Genomic DNA, 23,392 nt, shown 5'->3' with positions numbered 1-23,392 from the left:
ACTGTAGCGATGACCACTTCTACTTAATTTTATTTGGTGTGAATAAAGATAGAGTTTATATTCGCGGTAAAATGGAATACGGGTTATTTTTTGAATTCTTCAATACTTGATTTCTAACAAATCTGGCTCTCTGGAGCGCAGGCCAAGTTTAATTAAAAGTCAAGCTTCATATGTGCAGCATTCAGTTACCATTCTCGAAATGGAAGAAGTGAAAGTAAAACATGCATCTCTAAGAACATAACTTAGGTCCTCTAAGTAAATAACTAAACAAATTGGCATAATTACTCCTCTGGTTAACACAGACAGGAAGTACAGTCTTTACATATATATTCATGAGTAAAATGCAGTAATTTGACTAAATCTACTGACAGATCCAGAGTCCTTATACTTTGAGTTAAAACTATTCTTTTTTGTTTTTTTTTTTCTTTAGATGCGTAGTGTTTGTTTCCTGTACAACTGATGTGAAATTTAGTTACTGAAACACTTAGCAATGTCCAGAAACTTCAGCTGCCTGCCTTCCAAGAAGTTTCAAAACGTAGAACATTTTAAGGTGTATATGCAAACAAACAAAGCATTGGAGATTGTGAAGGCCTAAAAGGGATTTGTCAGGATAGAGACTCGGGGACTAGAGGAGCTCCGCTGCTGAGTTGTCAGGATAAAACCAGGGGCTGCACAGCAGCCCATAAGTACCAAAGAGGCCGAGAAAGTGAAGTTTGACTAGAACTCTACTAAAATTATTGGGGGGGAAGGAGGTGTTGCTAGTGCACTTTTGGGTTTTTGCTTGGTTTTGACAGGTTTGTTTTATTGTTTTGGGGTTTTTTTATTGTTTTTTAATGGATGGTAGGCCACTGAGAATCTTTGACCATCTGCTAATAAAACTAGGCAAATTAAGGAGAGAAATTTGGGAAGAAAAAAAAAAAACCCTAAATGCTGCCTTTCTTTGTATTTGGGATACTCAAGTTTTAGACAGGAATTCTGGCAGCCCTACTAAAATTTTTGCCAATTTAATGTCTGGAAAAATATTGAGAAATAGGATTTTTGCAATATATGTGGAATAAAATAAGTGCATAAGTCAGAAAGTGGGGGAAGGAAACTATTCTATACCAGTCAGCAATTGCAATGACATTTAAGAGAATAAATGTTCCTTTTGGTTTTATTTCATCTAAAGAACCATAGTATTAGCTGCCTCACTGTTAAAAATCCTTTGCTTATTTCATGACTTATATTATTAGAATAGAGGGAATTTTAAGCGACAGTCAAGAATGGTGAGGCTTGATGAACAACTAGATAAATGGAGGGTTTGTCCTTTTTCAGGGCTTTTGAAGTGTGGCAGGCATATGCTATAATACACATTGATATTTTAGAAATTTTTCTTGAGTCTTAAACCTGTTAATTTCTTTGAAAGCGCTATCTTTTGGGTTATTTTTAAGATATTAATTATTAGCACCGAACTTAGAATTGCTGTGTTTTCTAAGATCAGTATAACTGAATCTGCTGTGATAATAAACATTTTTCTAGGTGCCTTTCTGTTTTTCTTCATGCTGTAGGAATTGAGGAGCCTTTTACTGCATTCTGGCATTTCATTATTTATTTTTTTTTGAATGCTTAGCTCATTTCTTGGCCCAAGTTTGTCTTTCTAAAAAATAAAATGTCATAGTCCCCTATGTGCTTTTTCTGTGGCATTTAACACTAATTTTTCTCTGTGCTGCAGATGGTAAACAGAGAACTGTGTGTTTTATTGAAGGTATTAAAAATAATAGTGAATTTGGAGATCCACACTATGTTTATAAATTAAGAACATACTTGCCATGGTGTTGGGGCTGAGTATAGATGACCTGCCTTCAAATTCACAGGCTTAGATATCATGGAGTCCCTTGTATCAAGTACATAAGGTACCAGAGTTGACCACGTCACCATTACATTTGACCTGTTGTTAACGTCATAGAATCATAGAATAGTTTGGGTTGGAAGGGACCTTTAAAGGTCCTCAAGTCCAACCCCCACATACTCGCCTACAGGTCTGATTTAAGAGGAGAATGATCATAAAAATGAATCCAAAGACTCCCAATGCTAACTTTGGGCACTGAACTTGGAAGTCACTAATGCTAATTTAGGGCTCATTCTACTATGAGTGGAGAGAGAGGGACACGGTTCCCACAGTGTGATTGACTGCAAGGGGAATGTCTCTCTGAAAAGGTTTGTGTGTGAGTTTGTTTTCTGTTTTTTTTTGCCTTTCCTCTTTTTTCAACCCCTAGGTGAGAATAGCTTACGTAGGTTGCATGCATACAGGGAGGTCCTCCATAAAGAGTAATTATGGTAGTATGTACTCTTTTACTGTATCATACATGCTCTCTGGATCCTTGCATCTGGAAATGTAATTCTGATTTCTGGATTACTTCTTAAATCAGCAGGATAAGTGTTAACTTCTGTAACTTCTGTCCTGTACAATGGCTTCTATTCACCCGAAGTAAAAGAGGAAGCATACTAAATCGTAAACCCATAGACAGATAATTGTTAATCCTCCATTTGTGATATATTTCTAGCTTTTCTGCTCTGACAGAGCAAACTTTTCAAAATTCAGGAGCGTTCAAGTTTTTTATCAGCCTTCGATTGCTCACTTGATTACATAGTTTTTCTATGCCCTTATGTTTTTCTAAACCAAAAATCTTCCACAGGCATTCAGATGGGGCAGGGCATCCTGCCATCGTGGAGTGCTGGAATTAAAAGCTCTACAAAAACAGAGGTTAAAAATGGTTTTTAGAAAGTCAGAAGGAAGATGGCTGACGAAGTTTCTGCTGAGGCAGTACTGCAAGCGAAATCAAGAGTTTGAAGTAAAAGGAAATCTGTGTCCTGAAGGCTCCTTTCCACGAGGGAAACTTTGTTTAGAAAATCATTTGTGAGAGTTACAATATACTATCAAAGAGAAACCTATTCTCCGAGTTGTTTGGTTTCTTTATCAAAAGCTCCTGGGAATAGATCAGCTTCACCCTTTCAGGTCAGAACTCGGACAGCCAAGATTTCCATTTTGCCTGGAAATGCCAAACAGGAAGTAGAGATCCTTGAGCCAAGAATTGAAATAATTGCTGCAAGAAGCGATATAGCAGAGATGACACTTGAAATGTGATTTTGGGTGTACATCTATGCTTGTGTGTGCTTTTCAGATGGCCAAAGGTTGTGTAGGCATTTCTACTGTCTGGGAACTGACACTCTGCTCATGCTACGGGAAAACCTAGTATTCGTCTTTCAGAACTGAAGTTGCTAATTTTTTCTCTAAAATTCATAATCTTGGATGTAATCATAATGTTGATGAATTAACACTTTGGTATCTACTGAGTAAGGCCAGTATCTCCAGAGGATTTAGGAAAATTTAATTAATCCTGTAAATCTAGGATATGCAGAAGACTCTTAACTGATTAGTCAGACTTCTCGGCTTAACTGGCTCACTGTCTTTCCAAATGAACTGTACTGTTCAGTTTATTCCTTGAAGTGAAGTTCTTTTTGTAGCTAGATTGCTTACAGTAAGTGCAATAAATTGCATTAATACTTAATGGCAAAAAAAGTAAAAGCGGTGATTTGTCAAAAAGGACACTTAATACCAGTAAAGGTTTGTTGGTTTATTTGTTTGCTTTTTGTAATTGCTCAAGTTTATATAACTTTTACAGTCTGTCAGTGTTAGGTTGACCTAAACGTTAGCTGGTATAAGGAGATGAGAATTATAACCTAACCATTGTGTCTTTCAGATCTTAATGGATGTGGTAGTATTACTTAATAATGTGTAGTGTTACAAGTTATATTTTTATGGTAACTGCTTTTCAGTTGTTTGTTTCACGAGGACACCCCGTAGGATGGTGCATTCAGGGTTTGTTAAGGAGGCACACAGCATTCCTGTACTTTAAATATAGATGTCTAGTGAAGACTCAGTGAACTCTGGTTGTTGACAGAAAAACCTAGTAAACTTCTTTAAAATTAAGGGAGACTACTTGAACAATAACATTCTTGCACTGTAATGTAGTCAGTTTACTGTACATTTATTATCTCAATTCCAGTTGTGTCTAAATTATATGCCCCATAGTTGCAAGAATACAATTTTTAACAAGAATATCGATACAAATGGTGGTGGTGAGCAACGTGCTTCCTCCAAAAATTCAACTGTACTTTCTTCCCATTATCCCTGTTAAGCAACTGAGAAGGGAACTTAAGACTAATTTAGGGACTTGAATCTTGCACTTTGCTTTTCCGTTGATTTTGCTGAGTAGTATTTGTAAGATTTTGACAAATAAAAATGGTATCAAGTGGCACATCTGACTAAGAATCCTTTAGCCAGCCCTGGGGATACAGTATTTTGGGACATTTTTAATTGACAGCTGTCTTCTGTGTTTCCCATTATAGAACCCAGACATAGGTTTTTTTGGTCTGCGTAGAGGAATTGTACATATAGGAAGGTATCTCATGTAAAGAAACACATATTACTCAATAATAGGTAAAATACTTGAAATAAAGTTGCTTTTATTTATGGTGCCAAAACAGCATTCATTGGTCATGCTCTCACTTGGACTTTGTCAGGCCATGCTAAGCCAAAGTGGTAACGCTCCCCCCACTTTCATTTTCCTTTCACTCCTTCCTTTTTTCCCTCTTTTCTTCCTTTACTTTTCCCTTTTCCCCTCTCTCCAAATCTGTAACAATACAACTGTCACTCAGAAATTACTTTCTAACAACATGTCATTGGAAAAAAATGGAGACAAAAGCAGATGTTAAGAACTAACCTTTGGCTGATAAGGATGGCTAAGTACTCACATGTTCTAGAAAAATGTGGGGGGTTTTTGTTGAAGATAAAAGTATTTAGGTCTGAGGGGAAAAAAATGCACTGTAGATTCATCTGATTAGCCACAAATGTGAACATGCAAGTCAGCCTTATTTTAACTCTTTGTGTTCAGCGCTGCCTAAAAATAGCAAAGCTTGGGTTGCTGTTTAATAGCCCTTAATTATCTTCACTTGACAACGCTAAAGCACGGTCAGGTTGACTCCTGGAGCAGTGAAACATCTTGTTTTGTCTTTGCAGCTCCTTTCATTGAAGCAGGAAGACAATCTTAGGATTGCAGGCACTGTTAAGTTTTGCTAGGGGGGAATAATTTTTTAGTGTGATGTTACAGTCTCTAAAAGGATTCAGATCATGCACTTCCTCAAGTACAGGGCAAGCTGTCATAGGAGGAGGCTGTTCCATGCCTCCAGTTAGCACTGGATCTTTTACACTGAATCAGTTGAAGTTTTCATCTCCCTGTGTGAAATACCCTTCAAGGTACAAAAGTCCTGGAAGATTAGGTCCAGAAATGCAGCTGTGTAACTTGAAGAAGTAACTGGCTAATTCAAGGACTTGCAGTTTCCTGCGCTGTCCTGTAGGTCGTCTCAGGGGTGGCAGGTCTCTGGTAAACACTTCGGCCTTTATCTTTCTTTCAGATGGCAACTTCTGCTTCAGTTTCTGTTCCCTGTCTTAGAGTGAGGCACAAAGTAAGAACTGATTTCTCTATAAATAGCTGAAAAAGAGAAAGAAATGGTATATGATTTGTTTTCTTTTTAATAGAGTAGAATCGCTGGATGTGCTTAAGTAAGAGCTCTGAAGTTCACCTGACCGTCTGTTTCCTCTTCTTTGGATCCCATGCCCAGCAATTGTGTTCTCACAATTACAGGGAAACATTTACTTTCAAAGAAAAAAAATGTGTTGGCAAAAGCTCTGTATAAAATCCTTTAGGTAGTAATTTAAGAAAAAGAAGTTGGTTCCATTTAGGAAATGGAATAGCCTACCTTTGTACGTCCTGCTGTGCTGCTCTGAAAGAATGTTAGGCACTAGGTTGTTGAGGCAATATATTGGTAGATAATTATCGTGCTTTGTCATGATAAAAGTTGAAAACTAGAATAATTTTTATTGATTTAAGTTTTTAATAACTCTTTACATTTTCTTTCTTTAAATTTATATCAGGATTTGGTAGGTGAGAGAATAGAAATTTTCAAGTGGAATATGTGTAAGAAAGTTTTTGTTTTTCTAAAGGATCTTTTCTGTTTGCGTTACTGCATAATTCAGGAAAAAAGATTCTGATCTTAAATCCCCATGAGTAATCTTTGCCAAGATAATTAGAAGTAAGTGATCCTAAATATTTCTGACTTTCTATAGTCATTATATTTCTTGGATCCTGAACGACAGTGTGATTCAGGCACTTAAATCGTGTATTTTACAGTTATCTCTGTGTGTTTTACATGTCACAAATCATATAAACTAGAGCTGACTAAAGAATTCAATTTGTAAAGATAGTTACAAATTCTTCAAGTTTTGTGCTTGTGCTTTTTAATGGCATTTTCTGTTATACTATTACTGTCATCAGTCTTTTCTATAGCACTGGAACAGCTGATGCTCTCTAGAAGAAGTTGTAAAAGGTTTTTTTGAGAAACGGTTCTGCTTGTATGCTTGTTTGTTTTGTTTTTTTTTTCCTTTCAGATTTTTCTGGAATGTTTTCAGACTCCTCCACCAGTGTTGCCTCCCAGTTGTATATTTTCAAATGTCTTGAACAATCATTCTACAGTACAGTGATCCTATTGTTGTAGTGCACAGAGCAACAGACAATCCTTATCTTCCTGAAGCTGTGGTTACTAAATGTTGATTAGTTTTCCTTTCTGTTGTGCAATTCAGATTCAGTTGTTTTAGCAGCCTCTCCTCTGACTAGCCTAGATTTTGACGAAAATTAGTAGTTACAGGATGAATTCTTTAGCATTCTTTTGGAACATATCAAACTGACTATTCTGTGAGCCACCAAACTGTATTCATTATGTGTTACTTAAACCGACGAAGATGAAATTTTTCTGTTTAGATCTTGAAAGCTGCTGCTGTTTAGTGTGTAGGTGCCACGTCATGGGCTCACACTGAGCTTTCTTTGCTGTCTTTGGCCATGACCAAATTTTAAGCAAGTTTTAAAAGCTTTATTTCCAAGGGGACTCTTCACACCAAACTTCATCATCTTTGTGAGTAACTGGCTCCCATTTTGTCTGCATACTGAAGACTGTTTAAGAAATGTAAACTTTGACATGCTTAGATATTCATCTGTGTGTTCTGAAAGGAAGGATTGTGTCTAATGTGTCCCAACAGAATTTACTGTTGGAAGTAGAAATTTATAGGGTTATTCTTAATGTTCACTTTTTTTAAAACTTTGTGGATGCCTTCCTATTGCTGCAGTATGCTCATTTTCAAGGTTTCAGTATTTAAGAATACAGTAACTTCTGATTATTTATTGCCTTGAAGTATTCCTTTACCCTGCCTGTGCATACCTGCATATATAAATCCTCTTAAATTAGGGTCATCCCCCGTCTTACTCTTATGGAGGGATTTTTACATACATTCCAAAGCCATGTTCTTGATGCATATCATGCACGTGGAGGGTTTATTCTATGCTTTCAATGACTTGCATATATTTTCTTTTTTCAAGAAAGGACTGAATCAAAGTGAAGCTTTTAATCTAGTTCTGCCCCTTTTGAAATTTTAGCTGAGTATTAGTGTTAGAATACGTGGAACACTTGTATCATTCTCACTGTCTCTGGACGCTGCTGTAAGAGTGGCTTATTTATTTGAAAGCTCTGTTTCCTTTCAGAGAGACTTAATGGCTTTTTCACTGTCTTCCAGGTTCTCATATTAACTAATATCATGCTGGGTATTTATCTCTTTGGATCCTAATTATTTTCTGTTATCCTCAACATGGAATGGAATTCAATTAAATGATCATTTTGGAACGCAGAAAGACAATTACATTTGAAGTAATTATTTTGGATCATGTTGGAGACACCAGCCATCCTTAAAACAATACAAAAAAAATGAACACTGTTGGAGGAAGTCTTTGACATATATGAAACTATGCTCTTCATTCAATATATTGCCCCATTTCCGTAAGTTATAAAGTTGTACATGTTGTAGTATATGTGACACAAATTGGTCGCAGTTTTTTACCAGTCCCAGCTTCTTATTCCCAGAACATGCTCTGTGAGAGCAGATTAGTTAAGAATGTTCCATTTCCATCCTTTTCCCTTCCCCAAAAGACAGTCTAATCTTCCTTGGAGAAGTAAAGTGTACGAAGTAAATGTTTCACTTATTTTTGTGCATTTATGTAGTTTTAATAAAATACACGTTTTTCTTTATTATATATATTTTAATGAAGACTAGCGTCACTGCTGCTGGGTAAGTGCACAAGTCAGGACTTGATTAGTCCTTGCTTGGTAAAATCAGCCTAAGTAGTGTTATGTACGTGCTAGTGGGCTGTGTGCGGTCTTTTTTTGAATGCTCCCCCCTTTTTAATGGTTGAAATTATCTAACAGTTTTCATTATTTCTCAGCTCTTCAGCTGTGTTTAATACAGCACTTCATCTTAAATTTGGATATGCTTGGTTTTGCATCAAGCTATGCATAATAAAACTTTAATTGCTTTAGATAATTTTATACAAGTTCTGCTTCTTTATTTTGTTTCAGTAAGACTGCAAGATGCGATTGCAGTCTGAAATGCACAATTCTGTGGTAGCATTTTGTACATTCATGGAGCATGCTGCTCCTTGGACTATCCTGAGTTTTGTTCCTCTGTCATTTTTTCAGAACTTCTGCTGTCTTTCTGGAGTTACCTTTTCCTGCTTCCATTAATTTGGTCCAGTCAACAAGATTCTAACTTCCTTGCTGTAGATAGTCAGTGAAAGTTTTTTAAGAACAAACTGCTACTCTTGAGAAAAAGTTGAAACTTTCCCTGATAATTTTCAAGGCAGTGAGAAACCTGTGAAAAAGTATCAAGCTGATCATCTTTGCCTTATTTTTTATTTCTTCTTACGTTACAGGGTTTTTTGTTAAGTGTTTCTTTATTTTTAGAATGGTTATGTGTTTTATTATATGCCATGATTGACATGGCAATAAAAACTTTCTATGTAAATTGAAGTCTAGAGCTGACGATTGGAAATGGCTGTAACCCTGCATTTAAGATCAATAGCAGACTTCACTGTTTATGAATTCCTTTTTATTTTTAATGAAAAAATGTGGGTTCTGCCTCTGAGAGTGGACTGCATTTTTGAAGAAACTTAAGAACAGGGGAAAATAAAAAGGCATCATCCGCTAATGAAAGGTTTTCATTTGATGTTCAGGAATTTTTTTGGGGCGAATGTTCTCAATCAAGGGTGTTGGTCGGGGAGTATGTGTAAGAAGTTCAGTACCCAACCCAGTAAAGTTTCTCTCCATGACTCTATAGAGAAATCTCATTTGATCTAACAAAATCATGAGCTTCTGGAAAATGTAAATGGCCATATAGGTTTGTTGCAAGCTTACCCAGGCTACTAATCCACAAAAACAGGATGAATTACGTCTGCTGTGGATTTTCTTGCTTTGATCTTCTTAGTAATATCTTTTGAGACACTAAAATGCAAATTCCTTAAAGCAAATGGGGATCGTCTTTAATCTCACCTGTTCTGGTAGCTACAGGAGATGGGGCGTTTCTTGATTCATGGGAGAAAGAGTTTTGTAATGATCTAAAAAAACAAATCCCCAGTTATATATATAAATGCACTATAACTGGGTTGTTGTGCACATCAGTGATACCATAAAAGCACTCACATTTTATTGTCTGGATTTTTCTGTCAGGTTACAAGGTCACTTGGCAACTGCTGTATCTTTGACTAGATATGAGTGTGTTTTGTTTACAGTAGAGGTTGAGGTCTTCCTTTCTCAAAATATTGCCTATTATGATTTCTAAAAAGTGGACTGTATAAAGTGAGTCTCGTGGACTGCATAAGCTCATGTCATACAGGGCTTGATATTCAGGCAAACTGCTCCTGCCGATAGACTGCATGATCTTTGTTTTTCATACTTCCACAAGCAAGAGAGAAAGGTGTCTGAGATGCTCTAAGTTCTTTTGCACTTTAATATTTGTCAGAAAAAGTTGTTGATTTGGGGTTTTTTTCACTGTTGGTGACTATTCTACAGATTCGAAAGAACTTTGCTTAGTCTAATCTTAAAAACCTACGTTAGTGAATTCCATGAGTCATTGAACTCACAATGCAGGTTATGTTTAAACCAGTGTAAGACTGGATTACCACTGCAGAGGGCTGTCTCCATTGCTGTAGTTGCACGTTTCTGTTGCTTCCCTTGTTTCTCAACATCAGCAATCAGGCAATCCCACGGTTGCTTTGCCCAGCGCATGACTGAAAACTAGTTCATTGCCATGACCACGTTTCTTGGTACTGGCATGGTGGCGAGGAGGAGAAACCATTGCAAGGGGCTGAGAGACAAAATGTCCATTTCAGCAGCAGCACATTCATAAACTGGTTGAAGCAATCAAAATGAGAAGCTACTCCCTAATTTTTTTCCCCCTGCATATACATGTACATACAGAACTGGTGTACTTAGAGATACATAGCCAAGTCGTTTGTATACATTTTATACATCTCTTACAAGAATAAACAGATATATCCTTCCACTGTCTCAGTCCACTGTGAACCTGAACTGTGCTCTGGTTCTGGTAGCAATATTTACTCAATCGGTCTTTAAACTGATAATTTAATCTTTGATCTAACTTGTTTCTGCTGACAGCTGATATATATTAGAAGCCTGAATGGTAACTTGAGTAATGTGTCTCTGGCTTGTGGCAGGATGAAAACAAAACTGTTTCTACACTTCACTTGAAGAATAGGTCTGACAGGATATCTAAGAATAAAAAATAGTCATTTGCAGAGACCTAAGAGATCTCCTTTTTTATCTTTGCAGAATGTTTTCCCAGCTTTTCATTTCAGATGCTCTGTGAAGCGTGCTGCAATAGTTTATAAGGGAATTTAAGCTTTCCCATAAAGCATACTCTGCTTTGACAGGTCTTTCGGAGTAGTCAAGGACTGAACTACTTAATCTCCAGCTATTTGTACTGACTTGCTGAAAAAGAGAAAAAGATTAATCAATATGTAGTTTGGTGCGTGAACACTCAAGACAATGCTACCTTTATCATTTTGTTTTCTTGTATAGGAAATCAAAGGCAAATATAGGAGTTACAAGTAACAGATGCTCTTAAATAAATGTCAAATAAATGGCAATGAAAGAGAATGCTTATCTATAGTAAATCTTTCAGACCATTGAATAAATTCTCCCTTTTCTCTTAAAAATCTAAAATTGCATTTATAATCTAAATGGAAGGTCTCCTGCAGGTGGAGGTGGAAATCCCTTAAATTGCTGTATGGAAATGCTTTGAAATACAACTGAGTCATACAAAGTAACTTGCTAAGCTCAAGTTCCTTGGTTGTCAGCCTTTTTTGCAGAGATCTTTGTAGCAAACAGACTGGAAGAATTAGAACTTAAGGGAGTTCTGCCATAATTGCCTTACAGCATAATGCTCCATGGAGAGGCACGTGAAGTTGCATAAGCTTATTGTCTGTGTCAACGTGAACAAAGATCATGATGAACCTTTAAGACTCTGATAATAGGACGGCTGGGATGGGTAGCTCTTTCTTGCATTATGAGAAACATGCTGGTCATATGCCTTAAGTAAAAACTTTAGTTTATTGTAAGGAAATATACGTGCTCAGAATTGAATTTGTGTTAAAATTTTGTTCTTTTGCAGTCTACAGCTTGCAGTAGGTGATTGCAGGCTGGTACCGTTATCTTTAGCCAGTTCGTTTCTGTTGATACTCTGCAATCTGTGTTGGATTCTTTCTTTTTTAGTCCTAATTTCCTCCCCTACCCCCCACCCCGCCTTGGTAAAGTCTTCAGAACGCTATCTTAAACATCTTTGTCTCTAATCAAATATGGAAATGGTTTAATAAGAACTATACTGTTTGTGAATTGGCAAACACAAAGCAGGATTGGTGTCAGCCCATCAAATCAATAGCTTGTAATATAAAAGCCTTCTGTTCCATTTTCATTACCATTATGAAATTAAAATATATCCTTGGGCATATATGAACTTGGACTAGGGGAAGGATAGTAAAATATAGTAATGTGCATATTATTGATTGTTGATCTCTGTTTAGAAAACAGACATGATGGTGTCAATCTGAATTTACTAAAATGGAAAGACTGTCAGGAAGAACTAGGTAGCAGCAGGAGGGAATCCCTACCACTCTTTACTTCCAGTGTTTGAAAAGGATTTTCAGTATTTCTTGACTTCTAGTTGTAACACTAAATTCAAATGAGTTTTGTGTTGACTTAGTAAATCTGCCTGGTTTGTAACATGGGGGTTTGAGGTGGTTTTTTTTCCTTGTTTTTTTCCTACCCATTTTCTGCAGCCTGACTGTCTTAATAGTTGGAAACATTACATATAGAGACCGATTTGATATTCCATTTGGCATTTCCCATATTATAACTTCCACCTTTTTTCATATTACCTAAATTTCCACCCTATCTTTAAAGTCTGGACTACAGGAATGTCCTATTTATAACACTGTGTTTTGAAATGAAATGTTTTGTTAATGTTCCATGTTCTTCCTTTTTCATTACATCAAAATACTTGAAGTACAGAACAATAACGTTGCAATGTGAGAGTATAAAAATTTTTTAATGGAAATGGTGTGGTTTCCAGTTTGATACAGTTTATTTTTGTTTTATGCTGTAGGTCTGTCAAATGGTTTTGGAGATGGAAGTAAAGAGAGAACGTTAGATGATACTCCGGGACGAAAAGTTGAACCTCGTCGCCGCTGTGCATCAGAATCTAGTATTTCATCTAGTAACAGTCTTTTGTGTAACTCAAGGTAAACTGTAAATCTGAAATACAAGTTTGAGATTGAATGTATCAGTTTTCTATACTGTTCGTGACCCACACCAAAGTATTGCATAACATTTAGAAAAAAGTGTAAATTTAAATTTTCTCAGTTGTGTGTCAAATCTGAGATACCTTTCAGGATTGCTAGTATTCTTTTGTTGAATTCAGGTTTTTGCAGATCTGGGCAGTTACACTTTATACTTCTCTGTGCTTCTCTTGCGCTGTATAGATACATATACGTGTTTGTGTGTATATTATCTTGTTTTAGTTACTTTCCTAGTCCTGAACACTAAAAATGGGTGTGTTTATTTTGGTGAGGGGTTGACAGAAGCCATTTCCAAAGTGGAGTCTTGTACACAGGGAAGGTAAATTTAGTAGCTGTGGAACTGTAAATAATCAATCTGTGATTTGGATTACTGTCTAGTTACGGCAGTGATGATAGTACCCGCATACCAGCTATTGACCGTCTCTTTGTGAAGTCTGTTGTTAAAGATAGGACTGTCAGAATGGTCACCTCTGCCACCGCTGATAAATATTTCTCCATTGCCTGTGTTGCACATCTTCCAAAAGCACACTAATCTCTGGGGTTAAAAAAAAAAACAACAAATATGTCCAGTCCTGGGCTATGAGGATGGGGCATACAGGAATAGAGGGTAAATCTGATTGGAGGAAAAAAAAAAAAGAAAAAAAAAAAAAAAGAAGGTGGCAGTAGCTTTATTCATGCATTCAAGATTGCTATTAAACTGTTTAAGGGAATAGTGTTAATGCATTCATGTCAAACAGGCTTTCAGAAACAGATTTTAACATTGCATCTCTTGTAAATGTGATATATTGAGGATTTCATCTAGAATATTCAGATTCTTTGATCTCTTAAAGAAAACTCAAGTGTGCAGAGGACAGTTTTCTCATTTTGTATATTCCACAGTTAAAAGACTTGAAGTTGTAGTGAAAAATGAAAGAGAAAATAATTGTGTTTCCTGTGTAGGGGAACTGTTGCAGCAGACGGAACGTGTTTCCATTGGCCAGTATCTGCTGTTAACACTGGAGACAAAGCGGCCTCTGTCATTTGTGCGTGTACTCAACTGTACAGCAGTTGAGGTGCAGTTGCATACTGTTTGTCTTTTCCTGATAACCAGGCAATTCTCTGCATGAAAATAATCCGGGATTTCAGTTTTTATATTGTTGTTTCTGTTTGTTACATTAAAATTTGTTAGAGCTTGCTGCTCTCATTTTACTGTGTACTGATGAATTTCAAAGTCTTGATTTATAGTTAGCGATGTTAATTATCAAGTAATGGTTTTAATATTAATACTTTTGTAGTTTCAGCCTACCGAAGTGTGGTAAAGGTAAACCAGCACTTATACGGAGACACACACTGGAAGACCGCAGCGAATTGATATCATGCATTGAAAATGGAAACTATGCCAAAGCAGCAAGAATTGCAGCTGGTAATGATAAACTATTCTATTCTGTTCTATTCTTAATAATATTGTATAACTATAATTTTGTCCATTTACTTGACAGATTCTAACATCCTTATTTTCGCTGCTGTAATACATCTGAGTGTTCTGAAAGTGGTGGTGATAGCATTGCAGAAACTACTGGTTTCTGCTTTTGACTTTTTAAAGACTTTGAAGAGAAACGAATAGTACCTGATTTGGGGTTTTTGATTAAGAAGTGGTATTTAAAGTGATCAAGCTACTCTAGTAATATAAGCAAAACTTGGCCTGAAGTATTATTTGTCGTTCTGTCAATATTTTTCTTTGTTGGGCATTTTGGGTTGGGATTTACTCCTCATGTACTATTCTGCATAAACGTGTTCACAGACAGGTAAGACATGGTCTGCTTTGATTCAGGAAAAATTTGTAATGGGAAGGAAGTGGAAGTTTCTAGGAATGTAGAGGGTAATAAGTTACCAAATTTTAGGAAAATAACTATGTTCTGGTGGTATGTTTTCCACCTGTTTCAAAATTTTAATTGGATTGCAAGACTTAATTAGGTCATCTCTTCCATAAGTAGAACTGTGTGTAATGCAGCGCTCCCACGCTGAAGTTAGGCATCAGCCTTACAGTGTCTCAAGGCCTGTCTTTAGTTTCTGACCTGAGAACTCTTCTCCCCCTAATCCTGGGTGTTCCTTATCCAGGACTCTCGCATGTCTTTGTAGTGCTTTTATCTGACTCTTTGTTTCCCTCAGGCTGTTCTTTCCTCCCTATATGATCAGTTTTGTTTTTCTTTCTTGCAGCTAATCTGTTTTCAGCTACTGCTTTGTTACTCTGAGCTTTAGTATCTTTATTACCTGTGTGGTAACCCCTTATACAGGAGTTAACCTTTTCCATTTGTTTTTCTTACTCTGTCCTGGGTAGTCTGATATTTAACTCTTTCCACTTAGAGTTCCTGTAGCTGTTCTTTCAGAAGTCTCCTTGATCTCTCTTAATTCTGTCTCTGTGCTCAGATACATTCTACAGCTGCCTAAAAGGAGGAGCAAATGACAGTTACCAGTGTTATTTTATATATTACTATATATTCTGTCTAATTTGAGCTCTTTTGGCTGCCTTCCGCAGCCTGTTACCTCAGCAGGTCAAGAAAAGGAAATAAGTAGGAGTGAAGTGAAATCTCCTGTTTACATTCTGTGCATAAGTGGAACTTTACCATGTCTTACTTTTATTAGTAAAATTCCAGATTTTACAAAGAAACTAAAATAAAGGTTGTTCATTCTTGTGAAAATGTCTCAAACAGTTCTGTTACACAGAGCATGCATGCATTAGAAACACACACAATTCTTACAGTTACGGTGTCTTCAGGTCCAAGGAATATCTTGTTTGTATTTACAAGATGCTGTCTCAGAACCTGTGGTGCGGAGTGTTGCAATACTGCAATTATGATGCAGTTTTGCCTTGATTAATGGCTGTAATCATTGTAGTGCATGCACACTGACATACGTTAGTTCCAAGGCAAGCGACGTTACAAGAGTACTATTGAAATCACAGCGCCAAGTGTGCGAGTCAGGGCCTGCTGTTGTTCTGTAACGCTGCTGCCACGTTCTGCGTTGTTGACTCATGAGACTGAGGTGTGCTGTAGAACCAGGTCCACTCAGTGTACTGGACAAGTTAAGACTGTTAAGGAAAAATATGTTCTATATTGAAATATGAAGTTCATATTGAGATATAAATACAGAGGATTAATTAGAGTTTCAAAAGTGACTCAGAATTCTGCCTAACTTTTGGGGCTTGGACCTGTAGGCTTAATAGGGTTTTGATTTTCAAATCTGTATGTAATAGCTTGTTGTCCTTGGTGTGCAAGAGCACTGGAGGATGAATAGACACGTGCTATGAGTGTTTTTCATTAACAGCTGCTGTGTACAGAGATGTGCTGAAGTTTGTAGTTCTTGGATTCCTTTATAGGGTCAGGAAGTTGGCGTGCCAGAGCGGCAATGTGTTCTTCTGCCTGTCCCTCCTGAACCTTGCCTGATCCTTTCGCCTGGCTATTTCCTTTTCCCTGATCTGAGATTCTTACCTATCTCTCCTGTTCCCAGGCCCTCTCATGCATTTTCTCCCAGTTTTCAATTCTTCATCCCCATCTTCGTCTAGTCAGTCACTCCACCTTCTTGTCAGATTTTTGGTTTTATTGTTTTATTCCTCGGTCAATCTTAGTGACGGTGTTTTTTCCAGCGGTGTCTAGATGCTGTCTTTCCCTTCAGTCACATCGGACTGGTGAGCAGGAGTGGCCAGGGAACCGGTCGTAGCGGAACTTTTGCTGCCTTCCCTCTATGTAATTTAAAAAGTTCCCTCTATGTAATTAAAAAAAAAAAAAAAAAAAGACACTGTGCACTCTTAATCTGGTCATCTCTCAGGAAAATACTTTCCTGTTTGTGGCTGAAGTTTCTGGTTTAAAATAAAATGGGTGTATGAAGGGCTGTCATTCCTTGCTGAAAGCTGTGCAGATACTGGGTTTGAAGTGCTTGGGTCTGATTTTGAAGACAGAAGTACCTTAAAGTTTTGAGGATTGTGACACTGGCACCTAATGGGTGTTTTACTTAACTTCCCCACAAAAAATTAAACATATTGACTTTATTATGAGAACGATGCTGAAAAAAACACTAGTTGTTTTAAAAAAGTGAAGAATTTTTATGGAGAGGAAATGAGACATCATTATTGTTACCCTAAACTATGTAGAATCTTAAGTCTGGTTTGTGGTATTTTGTTACTGTTGGTTTTCAGCTAGTAAGAGTAATGTTATTTAAAATCTTAAGCAGTATTGTCCTGACTGCAAACTTAAATTCATTGTGTCTCGTAGCTTGAGGAAATAAAGAGATTTTTTTATGTTGTAAAAGAAAAGTACTAACCGTATGTGGTAGTGTATTAACCTGCTATCACCACATGGAGTGAATTCTGACTAGGAGAAATTCCGAGACTCTTCCCTAGTGCTTATACACCCAAGAAGCCTCTGAGGGAATCTGGGCTGCATCCGTCCTGCCAGATTGTGTATGACCTTCTACACAGCATTAAAATATCATTTTCTTTGTTTCATATCAACTCTGCAGCTGAGAATAATATAGGTTTCGTTTCTTTTCTTGTTAGAAGAGAACTTGAACTGTTTTTATGTACCAGATGCAGTTCTGTAGATATTTTTCAAAATAATCTGTGTATGAAGGATACATTAATCTAAACCTTCATGACTCTCTATAACTGACATGTGAATACTTAGCATAATGGTATTAATAGAATAGAGAAATAAAGAAGCTGCCCATATTGCTTTTTCTGTTGCTTTGATTGTTTTATTTTGAGATACTACCAAAATGGGTCATCCGGATTTAACATGTATTTCTAGAATATCCAATATTTGGTGTATTCAGTTATACTCTTAGAATTATAAGACTGCCTGTGTGTATTTAATTTGTGCGTATCATATATTTATAAATCTGAAGAATATTATTACGGCTTTTAATGAGAAAGTGAAGAATGTCCAAAAATGACCTCTCTAAAACTATACAGAAAGGAGCAAATAAACAAACCACTGAATAGATTTAGTACCTGTTTTTCCAAGGTTATGTAGTTCAGTAAGAAAAAGTGTAAATAAGACTTACATTATTTTCATCATTTTGTATAATGGAATCCAGTGGTTAAAGATCTCCTCTGTAAAGCCTGCTGGGATTGGTGGCAAAGATGTTTTCTTTAGAAGACTTTTTTTCGAGATCTTAAAGACACTGGAAAAACTGTATTTGTTTCTCTTTCTTCTGTGTGATGGCAAGTTATTAGGAACTATTGCATTTTAATAACTGATGTTACATAGTTGTGAATATCTAAAGATAAGACTTCCCAATGAAATATTGATACCATTATAGATTAAAAATAAATTAAAATTGAATGAATAGCCTATGGCTGAAAATTGACCTAGAATATTTTGTGAAGAATGATTGACCTCTTTTTTTTTTTTTTTTTTTTTTTGGTATGATCACCTTAAACACTTTTTCCTTGCTATTCCTACTCTGACAAGTTTGAAACCACTTTTTTCCCAGTACTTCTTGTGATGTTGATATGGAACATATATCTGCACATCACACTTCATTATAAATAAGCATTGCCTATTTTAAATGGGAGCAGATTGGGAAGAATTGAAGAATAAATTGCCTTACTGCTAAAAAAAAGTGCAACTGCAGCCTCTGAACTGTATTTTGGTACCACGTTTCCCCATCTAAGTGCCTCCTCATCTTTACAGCTTGTGAGCTTTCATTACCTTCTTCCTGCTTGTTCCACCCCCAGTCCCATCTTGAGGGGTAACTCGCTGTCTTCTACCCAGTCTCTTGACCGTATCCCTGTGTGTCTAAGGGGCTAATTGCCGTTCCGGCTGACTGAAAGGCTTAAACCTGTCTCATGCTTCAATCCAGTGGTGAGCAAGAGAGAAGAAAACGGAGGATTCTGGTAGAAGCAAGCAGTAACATAAACTCAGTTTTCTGTTGTGCTGCCTCCTGAGAAGGGAAAAAAAACCTCTATTGCAGCTGCTTCCTTGAGCCCTGATGGTCTTTTTGAATTTTGCTGCAGGAAAGGGCTGGGCAGAGAGACCAAGAGGGCTGATTAAAAATAAATAAATAGAAATTAAAATGCAGATTAGAATTTATGCATAAGAACGGAAAGGTGTACCAGACAAGTATTGTAAGTTGTCAGGGGCTAGTCTTACTATGTTATATCCAAAACTTCAGAAACATCCATGCAACTTGAATGTCCAATACCATTAGCTCTTCGATAGGATTGTCATAGTTTTAAAAGAAACTGGTTATTTGGAGTACCATAATTTTAAGTTTTCATTTGAGCTTTTTCAAAGGGGAAGGATTATGAGAATTTGTCAAACACTTGCTTTCTGAGAATTAAGGTGGTTTAAGATACTCTGTTTCTAGAAGTGTCTAAAAACTTGTTCTTTATCTGTAGGCTTGGATTAAAGTACTAGTATCATCAGCTGTTACAAACATTACATGCTTTTTGTTGTGTGCATGGAAGGTGGTATTGGTATTTGGATTCTAATGATCATGAGACACTGATGAGGAAACTGCAGAAGATTTGTCTGAGGTTTCATTCTTTAACATACTAATTTTATATTTAATTATTATTTGTTCTTAGAAGTTGGGCATAGCAGTATGTGGATTTCAACTGATGCTGCAACATCTGTTCTTGAGCCTCTAAAAGTAGTATGGGCCAAATGCAGTGGATATCCCTCTTACCCAGCTCTGGTAAGTACATAGCTTCTGAGAATATCCGTGCGTGAACTTAAGGTAACTGATAAATTCCCATTCGTGTTGAATAAGGATGGATTATTCTGCCCTCTTTACCATACATCCAGTTTGTAAAATTACTGTCATATCAGATGTTGAGTCAATCTCTAATACCCTACCCATCTTTGAGATGTGCAATACCAGTCTCAGTAGTCTTTGTTTCTGCAGTGTGTAATATTGTTTAAAGAACCAACTGAATAAGCATTTCACAGACATCTTGTTGGTGTTTGAACTATAGAATATTTTTCTGGTGTAAAATGAGTATAAAAATACTCCGATTCTGTGGCTCATTAAAGAAACAAAAAACTTGATAGGGTCAGAATAAACTGAATAATTGCATCCAGTCATGAATGATGTACGGTAAACTTAAAGCTGTTGTGCCTGTGTTATTTTAGGAGAAGTACGCACAGTTCTACTTAAATCAAAGTGTGCAGAGGAAATGTTGTTGATGAGTGTTTAGCTTCAAGCATTTGGGGTTATAGAAACAGTTCTTACAGTATGGCTTTATTTTGTATAATAGACTGGACAGTCATGACTGTTTTAATATATGTGTGTTGGGGAGGTCAGGAAATGTAATCATACAGAGTTAGGTTAAAACCTGTGGAGGTGAGACTTAGAGCACTTGAGTTTAAGTGCTCTCATTGGGGGACCCGAAAAATCTTGGGTCAGATGCTGAAAATTTGATTATTTGATTGTCTCTGGAATGGTGTTAGCACTTCAATGTTAGATTTAAGCTGATCTTGACCAAAGGGCTCCTTTTCTGCCCACTACTTTGTCAGCACTGGTGTTCTCTGAGTGTGCGATGAGTTGATTGAGGAATTAAATCTCAGTCAAGAGAAGAAAGTTTTCCTAATTTCTACAAACTCTCCACAGCGTTAGCTTTCTGTTGATTTACTTCCCATAATCAGTTTACTGTGGATTAAGATTGGTGCCAGTGTGGATGCTAGAAAAACAACAGGAGTTTGTAGTGTAGGAGATGGATGGAACAGGCATGGAGTAGCACAGCGCTTCTTTGGTGGAAGCTGAGCACTTGGTAACGCTGTGATCTACCTGCAAAGGAGTTTTTCCATCAGCCTGGTTAGTTTAATGTTTGCAACATTTTCCCCCCTCCCCCAGCCTTTGTTCAGGAAGGGCTTGTGCCTGTGTTTTTTACTGAAAACGGAGTCATTAAATTGGATATGCAAGATACTTGAAAGGGACTTCTGATTATTATTTGTTTTCCTGTTTGGGTTTTTTTGCTCATTTGAAGAGTGTTTTGCTTCAGACTTTGGGTATGGGGCTTCTATTTTGTAGAAGCAAATATTTATACCATAACACAGGTTGTTTCTTAAAGGTATCTGAAATTCAAAACCCAGAATTTGAGGCCAGTTATGACTAGTTGCTTTTAGAACTCTTGGTTCAACTTTCTCTTTCTGAAACCTGCTTGTCACTCTGCAAAGTTGTACCAAGTGAAATTCAAATGTGACTTTAAGAAGAACTGATATGGGTGGAAAAATGCTCTAGAAGTAGTTTTTTCAGTTTAATTTACTACTGTGCCTCCACTCTGTCTATACAGCTGATGTCAAGAAGTAATGTAAACGTGTAACACAGAGACAATTTATACGCAGTGGCTGTTTTAATTTATTTGTAATACCTCCTTAACATAAATTATGTAGTTATAAAAAAATAGGAACTGTCCTTTCTTCTCTTCTATAGATTATTGACCCTAAGATGCCTCGTGTTGCTGGCCATCACAACGGTGTTACTATACCAGTGCCACCTCTGGATGTACTGAAAATTGGAGAACAAATGCAGACCAAATCAGACGAGAAACTATTCTTAGTACTATTTTTTGACAATAAAAGAAGTTGGTATGTTACTGAAATGTATTGTTTGATGCAGTGACTTAAAATTTTAAGTAACTTTAGTCTAAAAGAAAATTGTAACATTATCATTCCATCGGTATCTTTCCTATGGAAGTATCAACTGTAATGTTAAAATTTCATATTTGAGTCTATTCTTGAACCAAGGCATATCATCACGGAAAGATGGTCAATTTGGAAGAAAATAATATAAGTTGTTAAATAGACTTTTGTTTTGATTTACAAGCTACTTTAATTTCTTGACCTGATAAAATTGCTTCTTTAGCTAAACAGATTTTTTTTTTTAAAGGTAATAGTCTTTAGTATTTATCTGTATCAGCCTTCATCACTACTTTCCAAATGACAACACCTTTTTCCCCCCAGTCTGCTCAAGTGCATTTTCTTTAAATTTTTAACTTCTCTAGTTGAATGCTGTATTAACGCTCTCATTTGAAGTTCTTGGCCCTTTCTAAATTTTTTTGTGAAACTTTCACTTTTTCCATTTCTTTCAGTATCAGCAATATGCTGTGTGGAGCCTGAAGGGATAATTCACTCAATAAAACATTCTCTTCCCCTTCCACTAGCTCTTTTTTTTTTTTTTGGTTACTTTTTTTTGGTGTATTTTTCATCTACCTCGCTTTCTTCCTTTCTTCAAGTTACGTATTTCTTTCCTATGTTCTTCTTAATCCCTCTCCCCTCTGGGTTTCCATACAGGTCAAGCTAGCTTTAAATTTTTTTATATTTCAATTTTACTCTTATATTTGCTTACACTTTACGATATTATTTTCCTCTTCAGCTAATTAAATGTCTAGAAATGCTGGCATTGTCCTCACTCTCTGCGTCCCAGTACACTGCCACCTAAAAAACTTCTTGCCTTAAATTTAGAACTGGTGTTTGCTTTTCTGTCCTCACAGATCCTTCAGCATAATCACGACTCTTTGGCTTGCTCTCTCTGTTCTTCAATTTTTTCTTAATTAATTGGTACTTCTTCATGATCATCTTCGTTCAGTTGTGCAGGATTCCATGAGATCCTGCATTCTTCTGCCTTTGTTCATGGAGAACATCCAAATTTAAACATATTCAGTTTTCTGTTTCTCTTTTTTCTCTCCTTGGTATCACAAGTGTAATGCATGCTCTCTCGCCACTTCCTTAACAATTGCTGTGATTGCTTCTTGATCCTGGGAGTCCTCTGCAGCTTAATAAGCCTTTCTGATTCATCTCTGCATAGATGGACAGAAAAGACTAAATATTTTTCCAACCCCTTTCCCCTCCTTCCCCTTGTCCCCCCAACACTTTATGGTAATGGTTCTTTTATCCTGATTATTTTGACCATTTTGGCACTCATCACTCCAACTCGCCTTTTTCTCTTTTACCCTAAACCCATGTCTATGATTTTCGTTGACTTGCAGGGTGTACGTCATCCTCAGTCTGTGATACCAGCTTCTGTCACCTATGGATTACCTTTCCAAATAGGCGTATTTGTTTCTTCTCCTTCGCTGCTTGTATCTGGAGGACTTGGCATGCTTTCTGTTAAAAATACCTTCTTAAGACTTCCCTCAGATCTATATTAAAACTGATAATGGTTAGACTGCTGCTTACTGTGCTGGTCACTGACGTCACTGTTCTTTACTGTTTTGTCTGTATCCTTGTACTGGCTCTTTACGCTTCTTTGGTTTCAGTGCCTGTGCTCAGTACAATGGGGTTGTAGTTCAGAGTGCTTTAATAAAAAAATAAAGTTTCAAGAGGCAACTTTATTGTGTTAAAAAAACCATCTTTGAAGAAGATGTTTTGCATCAGACTTCACTGTCCGATAAAGACCAAATTGAGATGTTAAACGTAAGGCAAAAATTCATCATCTGTAAATTCCTTGTAATAATGGAGATGACAGAATGAAGAAAAACAATACTGTGTCAAGTGAATCGAGTCACATTCATTGATAGTTGCTGCTGCCTGTTCTTAAACTAAATTGCATGAGTATCTCATGCTAATTTTTTTTCAGTCGATACTTAATATCAATCATTAAATAAGTATTAGAATGTATTC

At 36.6% G+C, this 23,392-nt stretch overlaps 1 protein-coding gene across 11 annotated transcripts in view; it reads left to right on the top strand.

Annotated features, from left to right (window-relative positions):
• Positions 1–23,392, top strand: part of BRD1 (bromodomain containing 1) — a 75,761-nt gene that overhangs the window by 50,260 nt on the left and 2,109 nt on the right. For 9 of the 11 annotated variants that reach the window (XM_074587803.1, XM_074587995.1, XM_074587532.1 and 6 more), the window contains 4 exons: positions 12,599–12,734; positions 14,066–14,193; positions 19,357–19,466; positions 21,204–21,358. In XM_074587803.1, the coding sequence (XP_074443904.1) occupies positions 12,599–12,734; positions 14,066–14,193; positions 19,357–19,466; positions 21,204–21,358 (529 nt within the window). Of the gene's footprint in view, positions 1–7,663; positions 7,881–12,598; positions 12,735–14,065; positions 14,194–19,356; positions 19,467–21,203; positions 21,359–23,392 lie in introns of those variants that run through there. The other 2 variants (XM_074588180.1, XM_074588279.1) reach the window with 1 other exon arrangement.

The sequence above is a fragment of the Larus michahellis genome, chromosome 1 (genome assembly GCF_964199755.1).
Source record: "Larus michahellis chromosome 1, bLarMic1.1, whole genome shotgun sequence".
NCBI classification, from domain to species: Eukaryota; Metazoa; Chordata; class Aves; order Charadriiformes; family Laridae; genus Larus; species Larus michahellis.
This window is presented reverse-complemented; position numbering and strand designations above follow the sequence as displayed.